Source organism: Myotis brandtii, unplaced genomic scaffold, assembly GCF_000412655.1.
Source record: "Myotis brandtii unplaced genomic scaffold, ASM41265v1 scaffold1135, whole genome shotgun sequence".
Classification (NCBI taxonomy): Eukaryota; Metazoa; Chordata; class Mammalia; order Chiroptera; family Vespertilionidae; genus Myotis; species Myotis brandtii.
In genome coordinates this window covers 316814-341062 of record NW_005353910.1, presented here as the reverse complement: position 1 = coordinate 341062, position 24249 = coordinate 316814, and the positions used below count along the sequence as shown (strand labels likewise).

The following is a 24249-nucleotide window of genomic DNA, read 5'->3' as shown; positions in this document are numbered from 1 at the left end:
CTAGTTCCTAACAAGAATAAAGTTGGGAAGATGGCCACACCTAGATGTATTAGTCTATTACCTAGATACTCCCAAGGGAAAACTTTTAGATTAATCTGCAGTCCAAATCCAAAAGGCACACACAAGAAGAAAAGGCGCAGAAGTTATAGGGATTACCACAGAAAAATGCTTTTGGCTCTTGAGTTCCTCGGGAAGAAGCCTTGATTCAGACCCTAAGTGAATAGGCAGGATGCCACCCAGTTTTCTTTTCTGACATCTCTTGGCATCAGTACTGTTCTTCCTCATAGACTGACATTCTTTCTCAAGCACAACAAGCATCATTACAGTTTATTGCCTGATCTATATACACATTAAGTGTTCACATATTATGAGTTAATTTTCCTATTAAATCCAAGTCAGATTTGGTTTCCTCTTCACCTCACTTGCTCAATGTCAGTAAATTCCTCCACTTAGGAGGAAAAAAATATGCCAACTTTTGCTTTTTTTTTGTCTTTTTTTTACTCTGGGCACCAAGACTTTGAATTAGAAATCTCAGTCCTACCTGTTTTAGAGATACTTTCCTTACACTTTTCTTGAGAAGCCCTCTTCTGCATCTAGAATAGTCAGGAACCTTCTTTCCTTTAACAGGTAGAATTTGAATTGGTCACAATAATGGGAGGAACCCAAGCACAACCAGAAAAACAACTCTATCCTATTTATTTTTTCATTTGTTTAATCATTAGATATTTTGCAAGGATCTGTTATGGTCCAGGGCCTCTTTTGGTTGATAGGGACATAGTTATGAACAAAGCAACCATAAACCATTGCATGTTGAATCTAATAGTGTAATGCAGACAGACAATGCATAAAAGCACACCTAAGCAATTGACTTGAGATTTGGGACATGAGCTCTTCAGGAAATGTACAGGACAGTGATAGACAGACCCACCCAGTGTGAAAAAAATCAGAAGAGATTTTGCTGAGGAAATGACAATTTTAAGTGAGGCTTAAGATAGAGAGAGAGAGAGAGAGAGAGAGAGAGAAAGAGTGGAGTGTGCCTCCCTACAGGTGCAAAGTCCTTGAGGGCAGAAAATAGCTTCACATTTTTAAAGAACTGTAGCTACAGGCAGATAACACAGGACCTTATAAACCATTGTTTGACTTTCAATCTTTATCCTAAGTGTAACAGAAAGAGTTGAGGGGTTTTAAGTAAGAGTATGTGCAGTTACAAAAGATTACTCTTAAAGCTTCATGGAAAATAGCTCTAAGGAGAGCAACAGTGGGTAAAAAGAAGCTTGGGAATCAGGGCATTTCAGCAGTGCAGATGATAGCTTCTCGGTCTAGAGAGGTGGCAAGAAAGATAGAAGTGAAAAGATTTAAAAAATATTTGAGGATAATTGAAAGAACTTTGTAATTGGTTGGAAACAATGGGGAGTAAGGGCGAAAAAGGGGTTTATTGAATGAATAACTGGGTAAATTGCCATGTTACTCAGGTAGCAAAGATTAGAAGTGAAGTGAAACATTAGAGTGAAATGAGTGGTTCCATTTTGGATGTGGTTGAGAAGCTTCTAAGAAATACAGGTAAATACTCAGAAGAAGGGTGAGGACCTAGGGAGTCATTTGGGAATCACTGGCATGTAGATAGTGATCACAGTCATGTATTTCCTAGAAAAGATTAAACATGATATGAAAAGAGAAACTAGAATCAAATCCTAAGAAAGTTCATCTTTTAAAGGTCAGAAGAGGAGGAAATTATAAAAGAAAGTAAAAAAAAAAAAAAACCCTAGCAAAATTGGAAGAAACCAGGGTGTTTTTCAATGAGAAGAGCATGGTCAACCAAAGTGATTAAAAAAAAAAAAAAAAAAAAAAAAAACTAAAAAAAAACCTAGCAAAATTGGAAGAAACCAGGGAGTTTTTCAATGAGAAGAGCATGGTCAACCAAAGTGATTCTGCAAAGATAGCCACAAAAATGAGGACTTGAAAACTGCAGAACAAGATCCAATATAAATTTAGATGCAAAAGTCCTCAATAAAATACTAGCAAAATGAATTTAATAACTTCTGCAAAGGATCATACACCATGACCAAATGAAATTTACCCCAGAAATACAAAGTTCGTTTAACATATAAAAATCAATGTAGTACACCCTATTAACAGAATAAAAAACAAAATAGTATTATCTCAATAGATGAGGAAAAGCATTTTATAAAATTTAACACTCTTTTATAATAAAAACACTCAACAAAGTAGGAATTGAAGGGGATTTTCTAAACTTGGTAAAGGGCATTTACAAAAAATCCAGAACTAATATCACACCAAAAGGTGAGAGGCTGAAAGCCTTTTTTCCTAAGATCAGGAACAAGACAAGTCGCTCTGCCCTCACCATTTCTACTCAACATTGTACTGGAGGCTACACACAGAACAATTAGGCTGAAAAGGCACCCTGGAAAGGAAAGAGTAACATTATATTTATAGATGACATGATCTTCCATATAGAAAATCCTAAGGAACCTGAATACAAACAGAAAACCTTGTTGGAGTTAATAAATGAATTTAATGACATTGCAAGCTATAAGATCAACATAAAAAATGTTTTTCATATCCTATTAATGAACAATGCAAAATAAATTAAGAAAGCAATTCCATTTATTATAGCATAAAAGGTAAAAATGCTTAGGAGTAAACTGAACAAAATTAGAGTAACACTTGTTCACCAAAAACTACAAAACAGTTTTGAAACAAATTAAATAATTAGGCAGGCATCCTTTTTCATGAATAGGAAGAGTTAATATTTTCAAAATGGTAGTTTTTCCTAAACCCAGCTAAGTGAATGCAATTCCCATCTAAATCCCAGCTGCCTCTTTTACTGGAAATTAGCAAGTTGATCCTTTATATATGGAAATGCAACAGACCCGAAAAAGCCAAAACAATATTTAAAAAGGACAAAGTTAAAATCTTATACTTCCCAATTCCAAATATTACTATAAAATTACATTAATCTAGAGTGTGGTGCAGTCAGAAAGATAGACAAACCGATCAATACAATAGAATTGAGAATCCATAAATAAAACCATATCAATTGAGCTATACAAACAAATGGTGCTGGGACACTAAATATCCTCATGCGAAAAAATAAAGTTGGATAACCACCTCAAAGCACATATAAAACTTCATGCAAAATGGATCAAAGGTCTACATTTTAGAGCTAAAACAATAAAACTCTAAAAGAAAACATAGGCATAAATCTTCATGATTTTGGATTAGGAAATGGTTTCTTAGATATGGAAATAAAAATACATAAAACAAAAGACAAAATAGATAAATTGGACGTGATCCAAATAAAAACTTCTGTGCTTTAAGGAAGTGCAAATACAATCCAGTGCAAATACAATTCAAACATATGTATGAAAATTATATATCTGATAAGGAACTAGTATTCAGAATATAAAGAACTCTGACAACAATAAAAAGACAAGTATCCTATTTATTAAAAATGTCAAGATCTTCCTATATAATACAGAGCTAATATGCTAATTAGACCGAACAGCAGAATGACTGTCTGGACAACCTTCCGGACAACCTTCTGGATAAAGCCAGGGCGGAACTGTGAGGGCAGATCCCTTTGTACGAATTTCATGCATCAAACCTCTAGTATATAATAAAAGTCTAATATGCATATTGTCCCCTCAACTAGAAGTTCGACCAGGAGTTCCACCAGGGGGTGGGGCTGGCCAGCCAGCCAACCCCCCATGGCCCCTCCTCCCAGCAGGTCCTGCCCCGACTGGTGGTGGTGGCAAGCAGATGGGGGAAGGGAGGCCCCGACCAGCAGCTGACAGCCACTAGGGACCCTACCTGTAGGCCAGCCAGCCAACCCCCCATGGCCCCTCCTCCCAGCCGGTCCTGCCCCGGCTGGTGGTGGTGGCAAGCAGCCGGGGGAAGGGAGGCCCTGGCCGGCAGCCGACAGCCACTAGGGACCCTACCTGTGCACAAATTATGTGCACTGGGCCTCTAGTATTTACATAAACATTTTTACTTTATTTTGACAAATATAATTCAGAATTCTTTTAAATGAAAAAAAAAAATCTTGTTCTGGCTTGGCTTTTGGCTTCTTCCTTCTGCCTGCTACTTTCATACACTCATTTAACTATGTTTTAGGAATTCTACTGAGAATTAACAGGGTCAGAGAAAGGTCAAACTATAATTACTCTTTTTTTTTTTTTTTTTAGTAGAAATATCCCAGCAATAGCACATGGTGATCCTTTGCTGAGGGCATAGGTTTTTATTGGAGAAGAGGTATGGGCAGGACATGAGGAAAGTTCCCCCCTTCCAGGGGGATGAGATCAGTCCTGGCTGACCCAGTAGTGTGCTGTGTGGGGTGGGGGTGGGGTGTCTCTGGCCAGGCCACAGTCCAAATGGGAAGACACCAGTCAGTCACAAAGTCACAAGAGCGCCACACAAGCCTGGATGTAGGCCCAGGAATCACATAGGAACCTGGGGCAGGTCCCTTGCACATTCATCATTAACTTATACAAGATGAGGCTGTTGATGAATTAATTATAAAAGAGTCATATTTACAAAAATCTGTACACACAGTTGAAAAAGTCACAAAATTGTCATCTATGTATCACGAGTTGCTAGACCAAAATATTAAAAATGGGATAAGATTATACAATTCACTTCTCAATTCTTTTCAAAAGTTTAATATTTTTAAAGCACATATGCTACTTTCCTTAGCAAGACCCATGAAGAAACTGAGCAGCCCAGCTTTCTTGAGTCCCAAGAGGCCTTGAGCCATGAATAGGCCCAGCCAGGAGACAACTGCCCAGGGTTGGGGCAAGTGAATCAGGCCACAGTGCAGAACAGAATGCTGAAACACAACAAAGGAGGAAGATGCCTTTGGCTAAAACTTTGACATTAAATAAAAGAGGCAAATAGGATGGAAACATGCAACCCTGCCAGCCAGGTTGGGGCCTAGTAGGACAGAGGCAACATTGAAAGCTGGCTCCAAGAAGGGTGGGAACCAGGCCTGAACACATACCTCGATGAAAGCAAGCTGTGTTTCAACCAGTTGGATATGTCTACTGGGCCTGGCAGAGATTGCATGCAAGAAAGGAACAGGAAGGGCAGTTGGGCCACCCTGGCAACAGCTGGCTCAAGTAACTAAAATGGATGTAATGCAAAAGTTGCAACCAAGTACTATAGACATGCTACCTGCTTGCCTTAAAGGTCATGTGGCAATGTTGGGCCAAAGACAGGGCATTGTCTTTGTCCTGGGTGCCTGTATGCCCAGCCACAGAGAGTCCCAAGTTTCCCAATGTGTGTGGGATAGGAGAGACAAAACCCTGCCTCCTTAAGTATTGGTCGAAAGCTCCTGGGTCCAGATATCAAGGCTCAAAGTTTGTGCTTCTTTATACAGTCTGTGTTCCCTGTTGGCACCACCAGGCTAAAGATGGACAGAAGAATAGCTGGGTCTCTCACCCCATGGCAGAGCACCCAGCCTGAGCTCCATCTCAGAACATCACAACAGCCCTTTAACACTGGCAAGGTGTCCAAGAAAACCCACAGGTGTCACATGAAGGTCCCCTGAGCAGGATGCGATGCACAGTTCCATGGGAGAACTGGGTGGTGATGTCCCTAGGGAAGCTCTGCTGTTTTCAGATGGCCACCAGGTCTTTGGGGTGGGGGTGGGGGGCGCATACAGGGTCACTGAGGCAATGTGGTTATTTTGCATAACCTCAAAGACCATCAGCTGAAGACCAAAGCAAAATGTGGAGCCAAATGGGTTGGTGTTGTTTGGGGAGGAGGACCTGTGAAGGACAACAGGCTTCTCCACAGGGTGACCCAGGAGCTCCTGGCTGTTGTCCCACTTGCTATAGGTTGTGCATGTTTCTGTCTGACCATCTGCATTTTCTTTCTTTATGGCTATTGGGATCTTGAGCTCACAACGGTGATAAATGTTAAAATTATAATGCCCAGGATAATTGGTGTGAAGGACAAACTTCTTCACTTTGTGTGTATTTGAGTCAAAGAGGATGTCCACTCTGAGAGTGAAGTCGTTTACAATGTAGTCATTGCACTTGGATGGAACTTGTTTAAGAGGGGAAGGAGAATGAATGTTCATCTTGTCTTTTGACTTATAGAAGACCTTGTGTGGAGAACCAAGCCTGCTAAGAATGTCTTGGCAAGAATCACCAAAATACACTGAATGTTCAAATACCCACATCTTGGCATCTGCTAACAGGCCAGGTCCACAACCTGCAACAAGTAGGCAAAGTCATAAACCTTAGGGTCTAGTTCCATCTCAAAGAACATCTACACTCTCAGCATACACAGTGCCCAGGAAACAGCTCGGGGTCATCACGGGAGCCTTGGTCTCCTGTAGGCTGTTTCCACTGTAGATGTTCATTTATTTCACAGTTGCTCTGTGGGGTATCTGGAGAGAAGCCAGACCATGGGCAACATTGGGCTCATACTTGGGTGCCTCTGTCTGCAAGTCTAACTGAAAAGAGGAAGACAGTTCTCTGAAGTTGAAGCGGAAGAGCTGGTCAGTGGAGTGGTACACTCCAGGATGGGTTGCACTGAAAGACTGGTCAATCTGCTCCATGGTGGGAGCTATGGCCTGAGAGTTAAAATGTATCCCACAATATTTTAACTTTATTTTCGTCAAATAATATACTTCAATCACCTTAAGTCTCTGATTGAAAGCATCAGACAGTAGTTTGATCCCATCCTCTCTCAGGTTAAGGATGAGGTCATGGCTTAGAGGAGACTGTTCACTGTAGAGAACATGGGCATTTAAATGTTGGGACAGTGCTTCTGAAGAATGGCTACTGCCTGAGCCAGAGAAATTCTCGGCATGAATTTCCATTGCTTGTTCCCCAGAGAGCCCTTGGGCACCACCACCAGATCCAGCATTGGATTGGCTTTCTGGCTGGGGCAGAGGGACCAGAGCTCACCTCACCAGCAGCCTCCTTAGTAGGGGCGGTGGCAGCAGTGGTAGCATCTCTCTCAATTTTTCTACTTACTGGAAGAAAACAGCCTAAGTGCTTAATAGATCCAGGAAGTAAGTATTCAAATGTATTTGAGTCAGCATGGATTCACTGTATATGGACCCTGGCTTTCTGTGCTTTTCTTGTCACTCATTATGAGAGTTAAGATGCAACTGAATCTTAGTGCTATCTGCAAATCTATAATAATAAAAGCATCATAGGCAAATCGACTGAACAACTGAACAGCAGAATGACCATCCCGACGACCTTCCGGATGACCATGCTATGACATACTCACACAGGGGGCCTTGTCACGCCCCATGATCACCCCAAAGAGGTAGGCTCAGGCCACCCAGCTGGCAGCGCTGCGGCGGGTGAGCAGGGCCTCCCTCTGCAGGGCGATCAATCTGGGGACCCTGCGATCGATGGCCCCACAGAAGGCCCCACACCGGCCAGCGACACTGTGGCAGGTGTGTGGGGATGGCCAGCAATCGCCCCACAGAGGGAGGCCCAGGCCAGTCAAGCGATCGCATCCCATGCCTGTCACCCGCAGAGGGAGGCAACTGGTGGCAGGGGAGGGGTGGCAGTGATGCACAGATGGCAAGCAGTGGCAGCGGCAGGGGCGGGGCCAGCTGCTGGCAGCCCTGGGAAGGAAAGCCCTAATAGGCCCTGACTGCTGGCCAGGTCTAAGGACTCTACCTAGGGGTCCCGTATTGCGGGAGTGCCCAGTCTGGGCTGAGGGACACCCCATTCCCATGCACAGATTTTGTGCTCTGGGCCTCTAGTTGTACTACAACTTGATATTGTCTTCATTTACAAAATTGAAATCTTTATATGCTATAATTGAAATACAGATTAAGTGATCAAAAAGGATTGCTCTTTAATATGTGAAATTAAAATATTTGTTGTAAATTTTCTTTAAAATTGGGGCATCTGTTATTGAGTTAATGTTTTCCAACTCACTTTTCCCCAATTATGAGCAAAAACAACTTGAGTTAAAAGTGTGCCTCTGCAATTGATTAGATCTAGGTTTCACTTTTGGATCCACCAATTTTTTTTTATTTATTTTTTAATTTTTTTGGTAAAAGGTGAAAAAATACACACACACACACACACACACACACACACACACACAAATTATAATTGTGAGGGACCGTTGTGAGAATTAAGTAAAATACTATATATAGAACAAGGCGTGGCATGGGCTAACTGTTCAATAAAAGGTAATAATAACCTTGCTATATAATATTACCATGTATACTAAGGGCTCTAGAAACAAATACTCTAACTTCATTATCTGTCTTATACAATCAATATTGAAAATGTGTTTTTAGTTGAACAATTTATTTGGTTATACACTCATGAGAAAAACTTGGTAAAATAATTTGATTATTAAGAAGAAACAAATAAAAGATTTAATAAAAGGTCTTTGCAGGCTTTTTTTCCAGAATGGAAATGGTCATGGATAAGGAACTTATTTCTCAACGTTTTCCAACATCAACTAAAATATAACAGAAAAAAAATTCAAGACATTGCGTCAGATTTCCTGAAATAAAAGTTTGTGGAACAAAAGTCTTGCATGTCATTTTGTTTGGAAATGAGTCATCAGTACCCAACCTTATCAGATAAGGCATCTGAATTATTTTTCCTCCCTTAAAATGACAAATCCCATGAAAATTAGGGCTCCTTGTGCTATTTAATAGCAAAATTAAAAATTGAACAATCATATTTATATTTAATATTTTTTTAAATTAAGGAACCACGAGCTTTAATGTTTTTAAATGTCTTAACTATTGACTCATATTTAACATTACCATGTCATTGGGTAATTTATTCTCATTTCTTCATTTTGGATTATTAGATTTATTATCAATATATTTTATATCTTATTTTTATATTTTCTTTAATATTTAACTTGTAATTATACTATTTTCATCATATGTATATATTTTTGTCTATCAAATGATACTGATTTGTCATTTTTCATACTGATAGAATTTTTAAAATAGATTTGAAAAAGCCAGCATGGTTCAGTAGTTGAGCCATAGACCTGTGAACCAGGGGGTCACAGTTCAATTCCTGGTCATGGCACATGCCCTGGTTGCAGGTTTGATCCCCAGTAGGGGTCATGCAGGAGGCAACTGATGGATGATTCTCATTATTGATGTTTTTATCTCTCTCTCCCTCTCCCTTCCTCTCTGAAATCAATAAAAATATGTATTTTTTAAAAAGCTAATCTAAATAACTTATTAAATAAATAATAAGAGAGCATCAAGGTATATTTAAATGACAGAAGGGTTTGAAACACTGTAGTGTGATAAACTTTGAGGATCAAGTTTCAATGACATTGTTTATTCTTGAATTTTTAGGGTCAATGAAAAATAGGAACATAAAGAACTGCAATTATTCTTTCCACTCATGTATCTTTAAAACCAGATAACAAATTTAAGAACATTATCTCATTTTTGCCTTTAAATTATCAGAAATTTCAGTTACTATTTATTAAAAATCAAATATGTTTTCACTTATTTTTGTTTCAAATCACTCTGATACTTGCAAATGGGGACAGAAATGATTATGACAATAATTGCTCTCAAAGTATTTGAAATTTAATAGTGGAGATAGAAATACAAACACATACTGTAATGAAAGAAAGAGAGGAGAGAGAGATTAAAAAAAAACTAGATGACTAAAAGGAGCTGGTATCATTTGATTAAAGGCTTGAGAGTGAGAAGGTAAAATGCTGGTGTAATAAAGGAGTCCGGGTATACAGAGATATGTCAACAAAGTTCTGCTAGTGGAGAAAGCAAAGGATATATTTAGAAATTAACACCCCCCCCAAAAATACAGTTTAAAAAATGGGCAGAAGACCCAAATAGATATTCTTCCAAAGCAGATATAGAGATGGCCAATCTATATATATAAAAGCCAAGTGACCAGAATGACCGGAATGACTGGAATGACCAGAATGACTGGTTGCTATGACACACACTGCAGTGGCCAACTGGCCTGATCAGGGCTCCTATCTCCCCCGCCCCTCAACCTTCCACCGCCCCTCCCCTTGGCTGGCCTGGCCCCTAATCAGCCCCCTTAACCCCGATTGAGGGCAGGCCAGCTGGCTAACTGCCTGTGGACCCTCTCCTTGTCTGGCCCGGCCTGATCGGCCCCCATCAGGGTGGGCTGGCCAGACACCACCTGTGCACAAATTCATTCACTGGGCCTCTAGTAGACATATAAAAAGGTGCTCAATGCCACTAATCATAAGAGAAATGCAAATTAAAGTCACAATGAGCTATCACCTCACACCTGTCAGAATGGTCATCATCAATAAATCAACAAACAAGTGTTGATGAGAATATGGAGAAAAGGGAATCCATGTGCACTGTTAGTGGGACTGTAAATTGGTGTAGCCACAGTGGAAAACAGTATGGAGTTTCCTCCAAAAAATTAAAAATAAATCTGCCATATGACCCTGCAATTCAAATTCTGATTATTTATCCAATGAAACCCAAAATACCAATTCAAAAAGATATATGTACCCTTATGTTCATTGCAGCATTATTTACAATAGACAATTTTTGGAAGAAATATAAGTGTCCATCTATAGATAAATGGATTAAGATGAAGCAGTGCATATTTACAATGGACTATTACTTAGCCATAAAACTAATGAAATCTTGCCATTTGCCACAACATGGGTGGACTAGAGGGTATTATGCCCAGTGAAATAAGTCAGAGAGAAGCAAATGCCATAGGATTTCACGTATATGTGGAATTAAAAAAACAACAAAAACAAAAACAAAAAAATGGACAAACAAAATGGAAACAAATTCATAGATGACCGAGAACAAATCAATGGTTGGCAGATGGAAGGGTGGTTGGGGGGAATGGGTGAAAAGGGTGAAGGGACCAACAAGTACAAACTGGTAGTTACAAAATAGTCACAAGGATGTAAAGTACAACATAAGGAATATTGTCAGTAATATTGTAATAATAAATGGTTCCATATGGATTTATTGGGGGTGATCACTTCATAAGTTATATAAATGTCTAATCACTGTGTTGTACACAGGATAGTAATATAATATTGCATGCCAACCTTTAATTGAAAAATAAATTAATTTGAAAAGGAAGTCTAATGTGACTGGCCCACAAGGACATGGAGTGAAAAATTGGCCTGTGAAGGAAAAACAAGCTTGAATAGCATGCTATGTAGTTTAGATTTTATCTGGGTAATTTATTAAAGCAATGAGTTAGTGAAAAGTTTAGTCACTGCACCCTTTAACATCATCATGTGCTGCATTTGGAACCAAGACAGTGTTAGAATTAATGCATCTAAAATCTCTTAGGAGAAGTAAATGCCAAGGCTAGAGGTCATTATCACATCTTCAGAGCCATGAAATTGGAATTGGAGATATACTGAAAGACTTTGACTTAAAAAGAAAACCATCATAATTAAAGTAAGTATTAAAGAGAATAATTGACTAGACATTTGCCAACTTTGAATTAATTAGATTTAGTCTTAATTTTTAAAAGTGCTGATTGCAGCAAAATGAAGGCATCCTTCTCCAATATAGTGAGACATTAATGTTCCCATTATCATTCATTTCAAATTTGAGCTCTTCCCAACTCTAATCTATTTGTTTGTTTAAAATGAAGTGTTGGTTGCAAATAACATCGCTGTCAGGAAGACCTCCATCTGGCTCTAAATTACTCAAATGAAAGGCATTTTACCTGCCTTGCATGCTCTCAGTCTTAGTTTGAGGTTAAATTACTCTTGAAATCAGGAAGTTAAACAACAAATTATGAAAATCTAACCAAATGATCTACGTTCCTAGCTATTGCTTTACGCTTGTGTATGTGTGCTGAGTGCATGGGCAGGCATAGAAATGCCTGCTTTTAGTGAAATGAGCAGGTATGATATATATAGATTAGGTTCTTCCTGTCATTAACTGAGTTTCAAACCCGTCCCTTCTCCCAGTAGTGAATCATGTTGACAGAATGCATTACATTTTATAAGTTTCTGTTCTCTGTTCAGATCGTTTGTAGTTGAAGCACACTTGCCACCATTTTAAAGAGCTCTGCAGCATTCCCCAGCCATTCACATATTCATCTTGACCTGGATAACTGCACAGAAACTTCAGTCCTTTAATATGAAATGTTCTCCTTTTTCCCCCCTTTGATTCAAACTGGCCCCATCCAGCACCCTGACTCATCTGTCTCCTTCTTCTTTGCATGTCTACTCCCTTAATCATTGAGGCCTCAGGTCTCAGCATCAAATAATCTTAGAAACAAAGCCTCGGGACTGGTGACAATGGAGAAAGAATTTTAGTCAAAGTAGAGATAACATCTAGGCCTCTGTAGTGTTTCAGCTCCAGGACCAGAAAAGCAGCAAAATCAGATGAAGCGATACTGTGGTTGACTACATGGCTGACATCAAGACCAGATGCAGTGATCAACAACTCCTACCCTACAGACCATGGCTAATTCCCTTAGTCGCCATAATTAATGATGTTTACCCTATGTAACCCATCGCCTGGAAACATTGGGGAGCTCACCTATATCAGGGTGGGAGGGGGCCCCTTCAAAAAAATAAGCCATTATTTCTTAGCTGCAAACCTCTGTTAGTGTCTTATTGGGCTTTGGTGCTCACAGGAAAATGGATCCCTTTAGTCTGGTAATGACACTGGACACAACAGGTCCATTACTGCCTGTTGCCACTAATCCAATAAGCAGAGACAAGGTTGAATCTTTTTTAAGCATTCATTTGAATTGTCTGCAATAGAAGAGACCATCAGGTATGGCACCTTAAAAAATTGTTCTAACATCTCCCAGCAGTTGGCTTATTATATATGAACTAGGGGCCCAGTGCACGAATTCGTGCACCTTGAAAGGAACTGTGGGCCGTGCGGCTGTGGTAGGCACAGGGGTGGGTCTTGGCCCATCCTCTGCGCCCCTTCCCGGCCCCTCCAGCCGCAGTCCCAGGACCCCTGTCTGCCAGCAGCCCTGGTCCCACTGCCGCCGCTCCCATGCGCTGACAGCACTGGTGCCGCTTGCACCTGCTGACAGCACGGAGTGATTGGGGCCAGTGCCAGCAGTGGTGTGAGCAGGGCTGGCACTGTCAGCAGGTGCAAGCAGTGGCTGCTGGCCCTGATACCCCCTCAGGAGCAGGGGGAGTTGGAGAAGCCCTTAGGGGTGATCGTGGCCAGCAGCTGCTGCTCACACCCGCTGATTGTGCCCAGTGATCAGGATCAGTGCCAGGCATCAGTAGCAGGTGTGAGCGGCAGCTCCAGCGCCGGCTGCGGATGTGAGTGGGGCTGGTGCGAGTGCTGGGCGGGACTGCAGTGTGCAGGAGCAAAGAATTTTCAGTAACCACCAGAGGTTCACCCTGATGACAGGAGACTGGTACCCTGCCTTGGTCTGGCACCCCCACTCACCTGCTCCACCATCCTGCCACGACCAATGCCCGCCATGTTCCACACACACCCCCTGGTGGTCAGCACACATCATAGCAACCTGTTGTTCGGTTGTTCTGGTTGATACACTGTTCGGTCTATTTGCGTATTAGCCTTTTATTATATAGGATAGGGAAGAAAAGCTACGTGCAGGAGGAAGGGTATAGCAGGATGAGGGCTGCAGGGTATGTGGTCAGTGTGTCTGCTCGCAGAATCTTGAAGTCCAATGACAATGTAGTTAATCTTTTTATGCTGGCAAACAGCTTATCCCACTCCCAGAATCAGAGAATGGACTGCATTCCTGGGGCAAACTCCCAGAGGCGGTCAGCGTCACAACACAGCAACCAGGTCAGGTGGATTAAGACATAACAGTCGTGATTAATAATATCTATTAGCATTACGAGTGTCCTACTATTTCTACCACCCCTATCAGCAACATATTAGCACAGAAGATTTTTAATAGGAACAAGATCCTTTCAACCACTCTTTGCTTTAGACTTCTAACTTTGTTACCCGTAATGATCATTTAGAATTGGCACATTGATGGCTATATCTTATCCAAGGTACACATATATGAATTTAAAAATCCTTTAGATGTGCCCAGCTGGCATGGCTCAATGGTCATGATTTGATTCCTTGGTCAGGGCACATGCCCAGATTGTGGGCTTGATCCACAGTGTGGGGTATGCAGGAGGCAGCTGATAGATGATTCTCTCTCACATTGGTGTTTCTATCTCTCTCTCCCTCTCTGAAATCAATAAAAAGATATTTTTTAAAAATCCTACAAGTGAGTAAATTAATCCTAATCTTCATATTTGCATCACTTTGATTTTTCTGCCATTATTGCAATCATGTTTTAAGGCATTAATATAATTCAATCATCAAACATCCCTTTAGTTATTGCTGTTTTCAATTAAAAGTAATCTGTGATGCTGTTCTTCTCAAGTAAATTAACTTTAACCAACATTGTACTAAATTACTTTCAACAACACTTTATTTTTTCTAATCAAATGGCAACTCTTTCTCATGCCTATTCCAGATGGGGGTTGTATAAATAGTAATATAGTCAATCACGCAATCTCTGCATATCCCAAAAGTACATCCTGGGAAAAGAAAAATAAAATTTTAATTCAATGAAATTATTAGTAAACTACTTGTGAAATAAGTGGGGCTCAGAGAAGAACACATCAAGATAGAAAGTTATGTTTGAAGAATTTTGAGGATAATAATACATGGGGAAATCTACCCAGTACATTCAGAAGGATGGTACTAACATCCACATTATGCATTGACTGTGTTTACCAGATTTCTAACATATTTAGGGGACTTATGTAAAATGAAATAATTTAGTCTGTAACATCTATAAATATGTTCCTAGAGAGTTAGAGAAAATACATTTCTGCTCTTGTAATATTATAATTTGTATTTATCTTTATTTAAAAAGTTCAGTGCATTCTGTAGTGAAAATTACTCTTAATGTGAGAATCAGGGGAGCTAGATTTAATGCTGGCTTATTAGGCAAACAACTTGACCTCATTAAATTTTATGTATTTCTTTATGTTTTAAAAATAGTAAGTTAAAATAGTACTCTCCGATATTCACTCCAGCTTGAACTTCTAGGGCTATCTATCATCCAACTGACTTCCTTATCAGAAAGAGGGAGCTAACCTTTACTTTGGTCTTATTTGGGAGAACCAAGATAGAATGTCATATTGTTTATAGGACACTGGGTTGGGAAAAGGGCTCTTGTTTCTTGCTTTTGGATCTAATACAACTTTACTAGACCATGTTGTCTCAAGTGTGGTTTTAAAAGTCAATGAAAATTAGAGCAGTTCTTTTGGCAGTAGAAGTAAAGCTGTATAAACCCTTGTTATTTATTTATAGACATTCCCTATTAAGAAACAAATTGTCTGAAAAACCTAAATACAAGTCTTGGAATCAATCATTTTGGATTTTATCTAGGGCACTCACATTTTGTCTTTGACCAGTCAAAGTCATTGCATTTGGTAGGCCCCTATTGTTTGTTGTTGTTGTTGTGTTGTTGTTGTTTTTCAGTAAAATAATGAGACTTTTCAATGTTCTTAACAGTGTAAATGTGTGAAGAAAAATGTGGCATTCACAGAGAATTCTGCAAACTTGAGCTATTGATTAATGGTAACATTAAATTCTGATTTTATGTGTATGGGAAATACAGGAAAATCCAACTCTAAAGCATTTTGGTCGATTACAATTAAATTACACCTCTGACCAACCCCAGAATGCCACACATTGAGATGCATATATCACTAGCAACATTTTAGAATGGTTTCTGTCTGGCACCCCCTTGATTTCAGTTTCATTCTATGTATATAGAGAAGATTGAGTTATTAGTTCGGTTATTTTCTGATCTAAATTCTTCAAGACGAGGGTGAACCTCTCTCCATGTACACTTATTTCAAAGCAACTAAATATTTGACTGATTTTAATCGTTTAACACATTTTTTAAATACTAATTTGTCTATTGATGGACTACAAAGTTGGGGTCATTATTCTTCTCTATGTTAGACAATATGCAAGACAAATGTACAGTTTGCCAACTTTTATTTGTCCAGGCCATAGAAATACATGCCACAGCGAATAACCTTGGAAATGGGCAAATGCCTACCACAAAATGTGGACGAGCAAATACCTTGACCAAGACAGTTGTGGGACTTTTATTTTGTGGTATATTATTGTTTGGGGGCTTTCTGGGTTTCTTTCTGGCAAAATTTCTTGTCTATATCCAGTAAAAATCTTCATATTAGAATGGCAGGCAAGGAGACAGCTACATCTCAAGTAGTAATGAATCAATATTTTTTTTGTGTGTGTGTGTATTTGCAAAAGCAATCATTCTTTGCATCCTTTGTTCTAAAGGTGCATCTAACTCAGGTATTTTTTTATTCAAATATATCCTTTATCAATATTAACTTTTATTTAAAAGATAGAAATGTATTTAAAGTACATGTGGTCTTTTTATTTTCAAAGCTAGATCTTTTAGAAAACTATTTCAGAGGGGAGAGGGGATGGAGTGACGGAACAAGATTAATCAAAGAACATATATGCATATATTCATAATCCATGGATTCATACAATAGTGTTTGGAAGGCCTGGGGTGGGGTGGGCACAGGGTGGAGGGGGGGAAAGAGGGGGAAAATGGGGGGCATCTGTAATACTATCTGTAATAAAAAACCTAAAAGTGAAAAGAAGAATAAAAATATTTATTTTCTATTATTTTTCTTAGCCAATATTTTACTTTAAAAACATATACTGATGTTATAAAACATATTTTATTGGGTCATAATAAAGCAGCATATCTATGTGGGATCCTGTAAAATCCCCAATAGACTGTGAATGTTTTAATTTAAATGAAATATACTATTTATCTAAAATAGTTCAAACATTATTTTAAATTAATAAATGTCATGCTTGGTGAAAGAATGCAATCAATAAATGCTGACATTCTGAACTTAAAAAAAGAAGATTTTTTTTCTTTAAATTTCTTGAAAATACTTTTCTTCAGAGATTCCTGTAAAAGATGGTTGTCTTAAAAAAGTAGTGGCAAGAATTTGTGAGGATAGTTATTTAGGTGTAATCACTGGAAACAAAACTATAAAGAAAGGCAAATATATTAACTTGGTTTTTGAAAAATGTTCTACTTAAATATGCAGAGATGTAAACTGGAATTAAGTAAATAAAAGCTTCAAATCTACACTTTCCTAATTATCCTTTCCCTATTCTTATAAATTAAATTCAGGGCAATATATGTTTCTCTTATAGAAATTCTTTTTCTAAAACAAATACTCATTATAATCTGGCTATAAATGTACCTTATCTTTTCAATGAAAATATTTTATATTATTATTTAACATTTTAATATACAACTGTAATAAAATTACATTATTGCATAATCATGTCTTTCTCTTAAAATAAACTGAAGATCTTTGTATAATTGATTTTAAGCAAAAGTTCCAATGATATTCTATTAACATTATAATTACACAACAGAAAAAATAATCCCAGGATTTCACAGATAATTTCTATTTCTACTAAGTAAAGGAAATTGAAGAACTGAGCAATAATTAAGTGTGTTTGGTAAATGTAGAAAAATGCTGTCCCCTTTCTCGAGTCATACATTTTTTTCTTTAATAACATTTTTATTACTTTATTAGCCACTTAAGTTCATTAACTGACATTTTGTAGACAAAAATAAATGATTTAAAGAATCTATTAAAGTTATGAGCTATTTCTCTAGTTGAAACCACAATATTCTCATTCCTAAACATCAATCTCGCTCATCTAGCGTCTTCCCACACTCTATCAGTTGGTACAAGGAAAGAGAAAAAGAGAGGGAAGAACGATTATATAAAACTAGAGGCCTGGTGCACAAAATTCGTGCACGGGGGGGGGGTCCCCTCAGTCCAGTCTACACCCTCTCCTATCTGGGACCCCTTGGGGGATGTCTGACTGCCGGTTTAGGCCTCTCACAATCCTGGACCTCTGTCCCCTAATTGCTCACCTGCTTGCCTGCCTGCCTGGTTGCCCCTAACTGCCCCTCTCCCCCTGCTGGCCTGGTTGCCCCTCACTGCCTCTATGTGACAGCCTGATTGCCCCTAACTGTACCCTTTGCCAGCCTGGACACCCCTAACTACCCCCTGCTGCCAGCCAGGTCATCTCCTCCCTGCTGGCCTAGTCACTCCTAACTGCCCCTACCACTGGCCTGGTCACCCCTAACTGCTCCCCCCTTGCCAGCCTGGTTGCCCCTCATGGCCCCCCTGCCAGCCTGGTCACCCCACGCAGCCTGCTGATCAGTTGTTTGGTTGTCCCTCACTAATCCCCCTGCTGGCCTGGTCGTAGGCAGCCATCTTGTGAGGGTGTGATGGTTAATTTGTATATTACCTCTTTATTATATAGAATTATGTAATACAAAGGTTTGGTTCTTTTCAGGCCACCTCCAAAAGTTCATTTTGTTTGTAATAAACTATTATTTCAATTGAATTATTTGTTAACTAGAGGCTTGGTGCATGAAATTCATGCACTCGGGGGGTTCCCTCAGCCTGGTCTGTGCCCTCTCGCAGTCCAGGAGTCCTCAGGGGATGTCTGACTGCCAGCTAAGGCCTGCTCCCCATGGGCCTATGCCGACAGTCGGACATCCTTAGCGCTGCCACAGAGGCGGGAGAGGTTACCGCCACCACCGCTGCACCTGCCAGCCATGAGCCCAGCTCAAGCTTCTGGCTGAGTGGTGCTCCCCCTATGGGAGCGTACTGACCACCAGGAGGCAGCACCTGCATTGAGCGTCTGCCCCAGTGGCCAGTGCACCTCATAGCCACCAGTCGTTCTGCAGTTCGGTTGATTTGCATATTAGCCTTTCATTACATAGGATAGGTATATTATTGAACATTCATGTTTTATAGCTTGAATAAAGTCTATTGCCCTGATCTCTACTCCAGAATAAAAATGGTTAGGAAAATTTGAGTGATATTTCTGTTTTTAGAGTGCTGAAAGAGTTTGGTATCTGATCAATGAATGGATTTCGAGGTAAATAGCCCAAGATGGAAAGATCTCCATTTGACAAAAGTACACATCCCACCTCTTCCACAAGGTTTCTTTGCATGGTGTAGGAGCCATCCCCAGAACACAAAACGTCTCATTTAGATGTGTATATAAAGTAAAATCTCCAAGTCTTATGGTATTTATATTTTTCTTTTAAAAATAATTTTCTATTTATACTTTTATGTTAAATACAATAGTAGAGAATTTCAAAACCAGATGAAAAAGAAAAAAAGTAAAATTTGCCTGCAATTTTACTATCACAGGTAAACTTTAAGATGCAACTTCAGGCATCATCTCTCTCTCTCTCTCTTTCTCTCTCTCAATCTCTCTTTGAGTGTTTATATACACTCAATGATCTTTCAAACAGCCCATTTATTTACATTATACATCTCTCTCTATACTCCTTTTATTTATGAGCATGCAGATTGATAGTTACCGTAAAACCTATTTCATTAGAAACAATTTCAGTGACACAGATTGAAAATGGAAGTTTCATTACATGAAGTTGATCATTACAGGAAATGAATTATTTCTAGATAAATAGGACACAAATCATGAAGAACTATTGCTGACTCCACTGAATAAAATTTTTGATTTTCAAAGACTGTCCAACATTGGTGAGTTAAGAATAAAGTACAGCTTTTATAAATTAAAAAATAATAGATCTATTCTAGCTTCTGAGCTGCTCTTTTCTAAATGTTAACTTATATTAAATAAAATAATAACTACTTCTTTTATGCTTCATTGAAAGCTTATGTGTTTTTCTCGTTTTATATTCGTGCTAAAAATACACTATTAAAAATATTAATATCCTATTTTGTTCAGTTAGAAGGCCCTAATGGGATCAGAAATCATTAAGTTATAAAATACTATCTCTACTCATATTTTCTTCTCATATATAAAACCTCCACAGTACAGTTAATATTTATGTATTTTTACTAAATTCTTCAAGAATATTATTAAATGCTTCAAATCTGTTTGTAAATTTCCACTAAAGATATCACAAATTAACTGCAGTTTTGTGACAGCTAAATTATCACCCTTTTAAATCAGCTTTTTTTTTTTCAATTTTGGAAATTGTTGGATTAGAGCCCATTGAAAAATGAGGGCTACATCAATTGAGATATTTTTTCTTTGAGGAAGAGGAGAATCCAATGTATAATTATGCATCAGACTCTTCAAGAAATGACAGATATTGTGGCTTATGACAATATATCACCTTTTCAGGAAACATCTGAATTATTTTTTTTAAATGTCTATTCATGGGACAGACAATATACTGACAAAATAATACCTAAATAAATACTTTTTAAAAATACAGGGTTTTAAAACTTAAAGTTATGCCCATTGCAGAAAATTAATGAAATTCTGAAAAAGAAAATTCACACTCAAAATGTACAATGCAGAGGGAGTTCCTATTAATATTTTTGGGCATTTCCTTCTTGATCAATAAGCTTTGTGGTCTGCTTTTTCTATTTTTAATTTAATTTATTGGGGTGACATTGGTTAATAAAATCACATAGGTTTCAGGGGTACAGTTCAGTAATACATTATCAGTATATTGCATTGTCTCCGTCCATCACCATTTATTCCCTTTTCCCTCTGGTAGTCACTATACTGTTGTCTATTAGGGGTTTTTTGTTGTTGTTGTTTGGTTTTGCTTAATCCCTTCACAAGAATTTCCCTGTTGTCTATTTTAGAAAAATTTATGTTTAGTGTTAGAAATTAGATATTTTCTCATGACCTAAGTGATTGCATTTCAATATTATAGACATTGAAAAATTATTGGGTACTTTATATTATGAATCTTATAAAAATTAACTTTCCCTTCCACATAAAAACCTGATTATGTGTTCTGCAGTGAATTAAATATTATTTGCAATTTAAATTTTCACCTGACAAATGTGTCTTGCAGATATAGAATTGGCTAACAAATTGAAAGAATTTGAGCAGGTGAGAATGTGAAATACTTATGTACTCAGTTTTAATAATAACTATAAGGCAATTTCTTTTAACAGTTTTTAAAATTATCAATACTATAATGTAAAACTTACAGTTGAAGTCATCATGCGATAAAATGTCTAGAAATCTGGATTCTAGTTCTACCTCTCCAATTTTCTAACTATGAGACTGTGGCCAAATTAAAATTCTCTAGACCTAAGTATTATCCTCATTTGTGAAATAGGAGGTTAAAATTAGATTGGTGGTTTTCAAAAGTTATTTTTATTTTAGAAATTGGAAATACATTTTCCCAAACAAAATTTTATATGGTCCCAGAAAAATGAAACGTATAAAACGTATTTTGTTTGTAGCAGCTGGTTCAGGGGCCTGAATTGCTGCCTTCTTGACTTCCATTTGGCCTCCTGACAGGAATCCCTTTAGCAATCCTATTGCCCCACTCCTTGATAATGCTAAGAAGAAAATTTGAAAATCATTGGGTTTGATTAGTTCCAAACTCTTTCAAATACCACTGCATGCAAATCCATTAATCTATAAACTGTGTGGCTGTTTGGGAGAAAGATTTATGGCCCTCAGCAAGGACAAAGTAGACCAGGCTGAACTCTCCTTTGTAGTTCTGTCATCAGGCCTTTTAGACAGTTTACAAAAAATTCACATGGATTGCATTCTGGGTAGAAACTCTAAGACCTGAAAATATTATTCTCTTCCTGTTAGAAAGGACAAATATTTGAGAAAATCAAAGTATTCACATAACTCTTTGGAGCTCCTTGGAAAAGGACTGCTCATTATAAGTAATACAAAATCAAGTCCAACTACACAAGCTGTGTTTACAGGCTCCCTATTAACCCCTAGAGTGCCGGGGAGCACGATTGCGCTCTTCCTGTCTTTCGCCAAAAGTGCCTGGAGCGCTATCATAATTTTTTTCCCCTAAACTGCTGTAAAATCAGCAAAAATGCCTTGGCAATTTTAGCATAGTTCCTAGGATATTGGTTGGCACTCAAAGGGTTAATTAAATCTAGAGTGGACTTCTTTCACCCTCACCCTGATTCTTCTGATTTCTTGTTGAGTCATGTACCTTTACCAGACAGTCTCTCAATACAAGTTTCCTCTTCTTTCTATTTAATTCTTGTTTTTATTTTCTTTTATTATTTTTCTTTCCTTTTCAGTTTATTTTTTCTCCTTTCTTTCATATTTTCTTCTCTTTTTCCTGTCTTGATATTTCCTTCCTCTCCTTCAAGAGAAACAGCATGGTTGCTATTAAAGACTAATAATGATCATATTTGATTTTTAACAGCTGGAAAAGCTAAAAGAACAACTCATGGAGGCAAAAGTTGTGGAGATGTCCTATGCTATATCTGGTCTAGCTTCTTCCCATTCTGATAAACAAGGTAAGTTTTCATTTCAAAGTTTAAACCTGACTTCTAAAAGATTACTTTTGCAATTATTTCCAAGAGAGAAGAAATTAAGCTGACATTTCTTAATTCTGATCAAGATCAAGGCTCATATTTTTTTAAAAAAGATTCCAATGAAAGTGTTCCCCTATGAATGTATCTGAGCTTTGTCATGTTAACAACAGTGGGTGGCAAGGTCACACATTCCAGGTTAAAGCGGAAATAGACCCTTATTGTTTAAAATTGTGGCCTACTCTTGCTATTTTGGCTTAAACACTGAAACTAGGAAGATTACAAAAAGAAATCATATAGTTTTAAGTCAATTCAGAATTTTAGAGCATTTCATATAAATAAGGACAAGCCTCATTGCTTAATGCTTGGACCAAGGCTTGATTCATAACATTTAATTTTAGAAAGACTCATCTGTTGGACGCCTGTAACTTTTCATAACATTTCTTGGGAAATTCTTGTTTCTTGCTGAATTAGTTCTTTTATTTGAAAAAATGTATGTATGTTTCCTCTTTTCATGGGATGAAATAAGATTCCCTAAGGCATATTTTATTTTTACTCATTCTTCTCTTCCCAGATTTCACTTCTGTAAAAACTTAGTTTTACAAGGAAAGAGGATGAACTAATATTATTTAAACACTTAGCACATACCAGACATTTTATATTTTAATATTTTAAAATGTGATGGCTAAGCATATAGGCTCTAGAGATAGACTACCTGGGTTTAAATTTTAACAACTTTGAGATGTCCTACCTATGTGACCTTGGGCAATTATATACCTTCCTATGCTTCTTCTTCTTCTTTTTTTTTTTTTTGCTCCAAATTCAAATGATAATAATAATGCTCATGAGAGCACTGGGAGGATTTGATAAGTTAATATATGAAAGGCATTTAAACTAATATCTAACATACTAGTACAGTAAGTAGTATGTAAAAATCTTTTATCATTTTAATCATTATTACTATAATTATGATTTTATTCTCACCATAAACACCATAAGATAGCTATTATGAGGCTTATTTTATAGGTGGGAAAATTACATCTTAGAGGGGTTAAATTATATGCTGAAAATAACTCAACTACTAAGTCACTTAGCTAATGCTTGAAGGAGAGTGATAGAAGATGAACTGAAAGATGGAATGGAGAGAACCTTCAGGATTTTTAAAATCTTCCGCTTTAAATAGGTATCATAGGGAATTCACTGGAAAGTTTTGAGCAAGTGAATAATATGAAAGAAATTTTGATAGAATCATTATTGATGCTTTGTGTATAATCTACACTAATAAAAGAGAAACATGGTAATTAGCGTACGACCGCTACCCTTCCCATTGGCTAATCAGCATATCCTTATGCAAATTAACTGTCAGCCAAGATGGCGGCCGGCAGCCAGGCAGCTGGAAGCGAACATGAGGCTTCCTTGCTTCAGTGACTGCAGACTCCAACGTTCCCCGCCTCACTTGCCGGCCTCTGAGTTGCAACTCTAAGCAACTATGTACTATGTTGCAAATAAGAAGCTAAACAAAACCCTAGAAACCAGCTTTCAGCCTGCCGGGATCTCAGAGCTGAAGTTATACATTGTTTCGATTATAGAACGGCAAACAAACCAGATACGAAGCCTCAGAGCTAGAGCCAGAGCTAAAGCTGGCCCAGAATAAAATAAAAAAAAGAGAAAAAAAAGGAGCGGTTGGGAGCTTCAGTCAACAACCGCCAGCCTGAAAGCAGCCCTCAGCCCCTCACCCAGACTGGCCAGGCACCCCAGTGGGGACCCCCACCCTGAAGGGTGTGTGACCAGCTGCAAACAGCCATCATCCCCTCATCCAGGCTGGCCAGGCACCCCAGTGGGGACCCCCACCCTGATCCAGGACACCCTTCAGGGCAAACCAGCCAGCCCCCACCC

General features: G+C 38.3%; 1 protein-coding gene and 1 pseudogene across 1 annotated transcript; one reads left to right on the top strand and one right to left on the bottom strand.

Annotated features, from left to right (window-relative positions):
• Positions 1-5613: 5613 nt before the first annotated feature.
• On the bottom strand, positions 5614-6894 carry LOC102261713 (annotated as a pseudogene).
• A 12596-nt stretch (positions 6895-19490) lies between these two features.
• On the top strand, positions 19491-22950 carry UTS2B (urotensin 2B). Its single transcript, XM_005857813.1, is given in 4 exon segments — positions 19491-19608; positions 20907-20944; positions 22245-22338; positions 22928-22950. Coding segments are annotated over 4 exon segments (273 nt in total).
• Positions 22951-24249: the final 1299 nt, after the last annotated feature.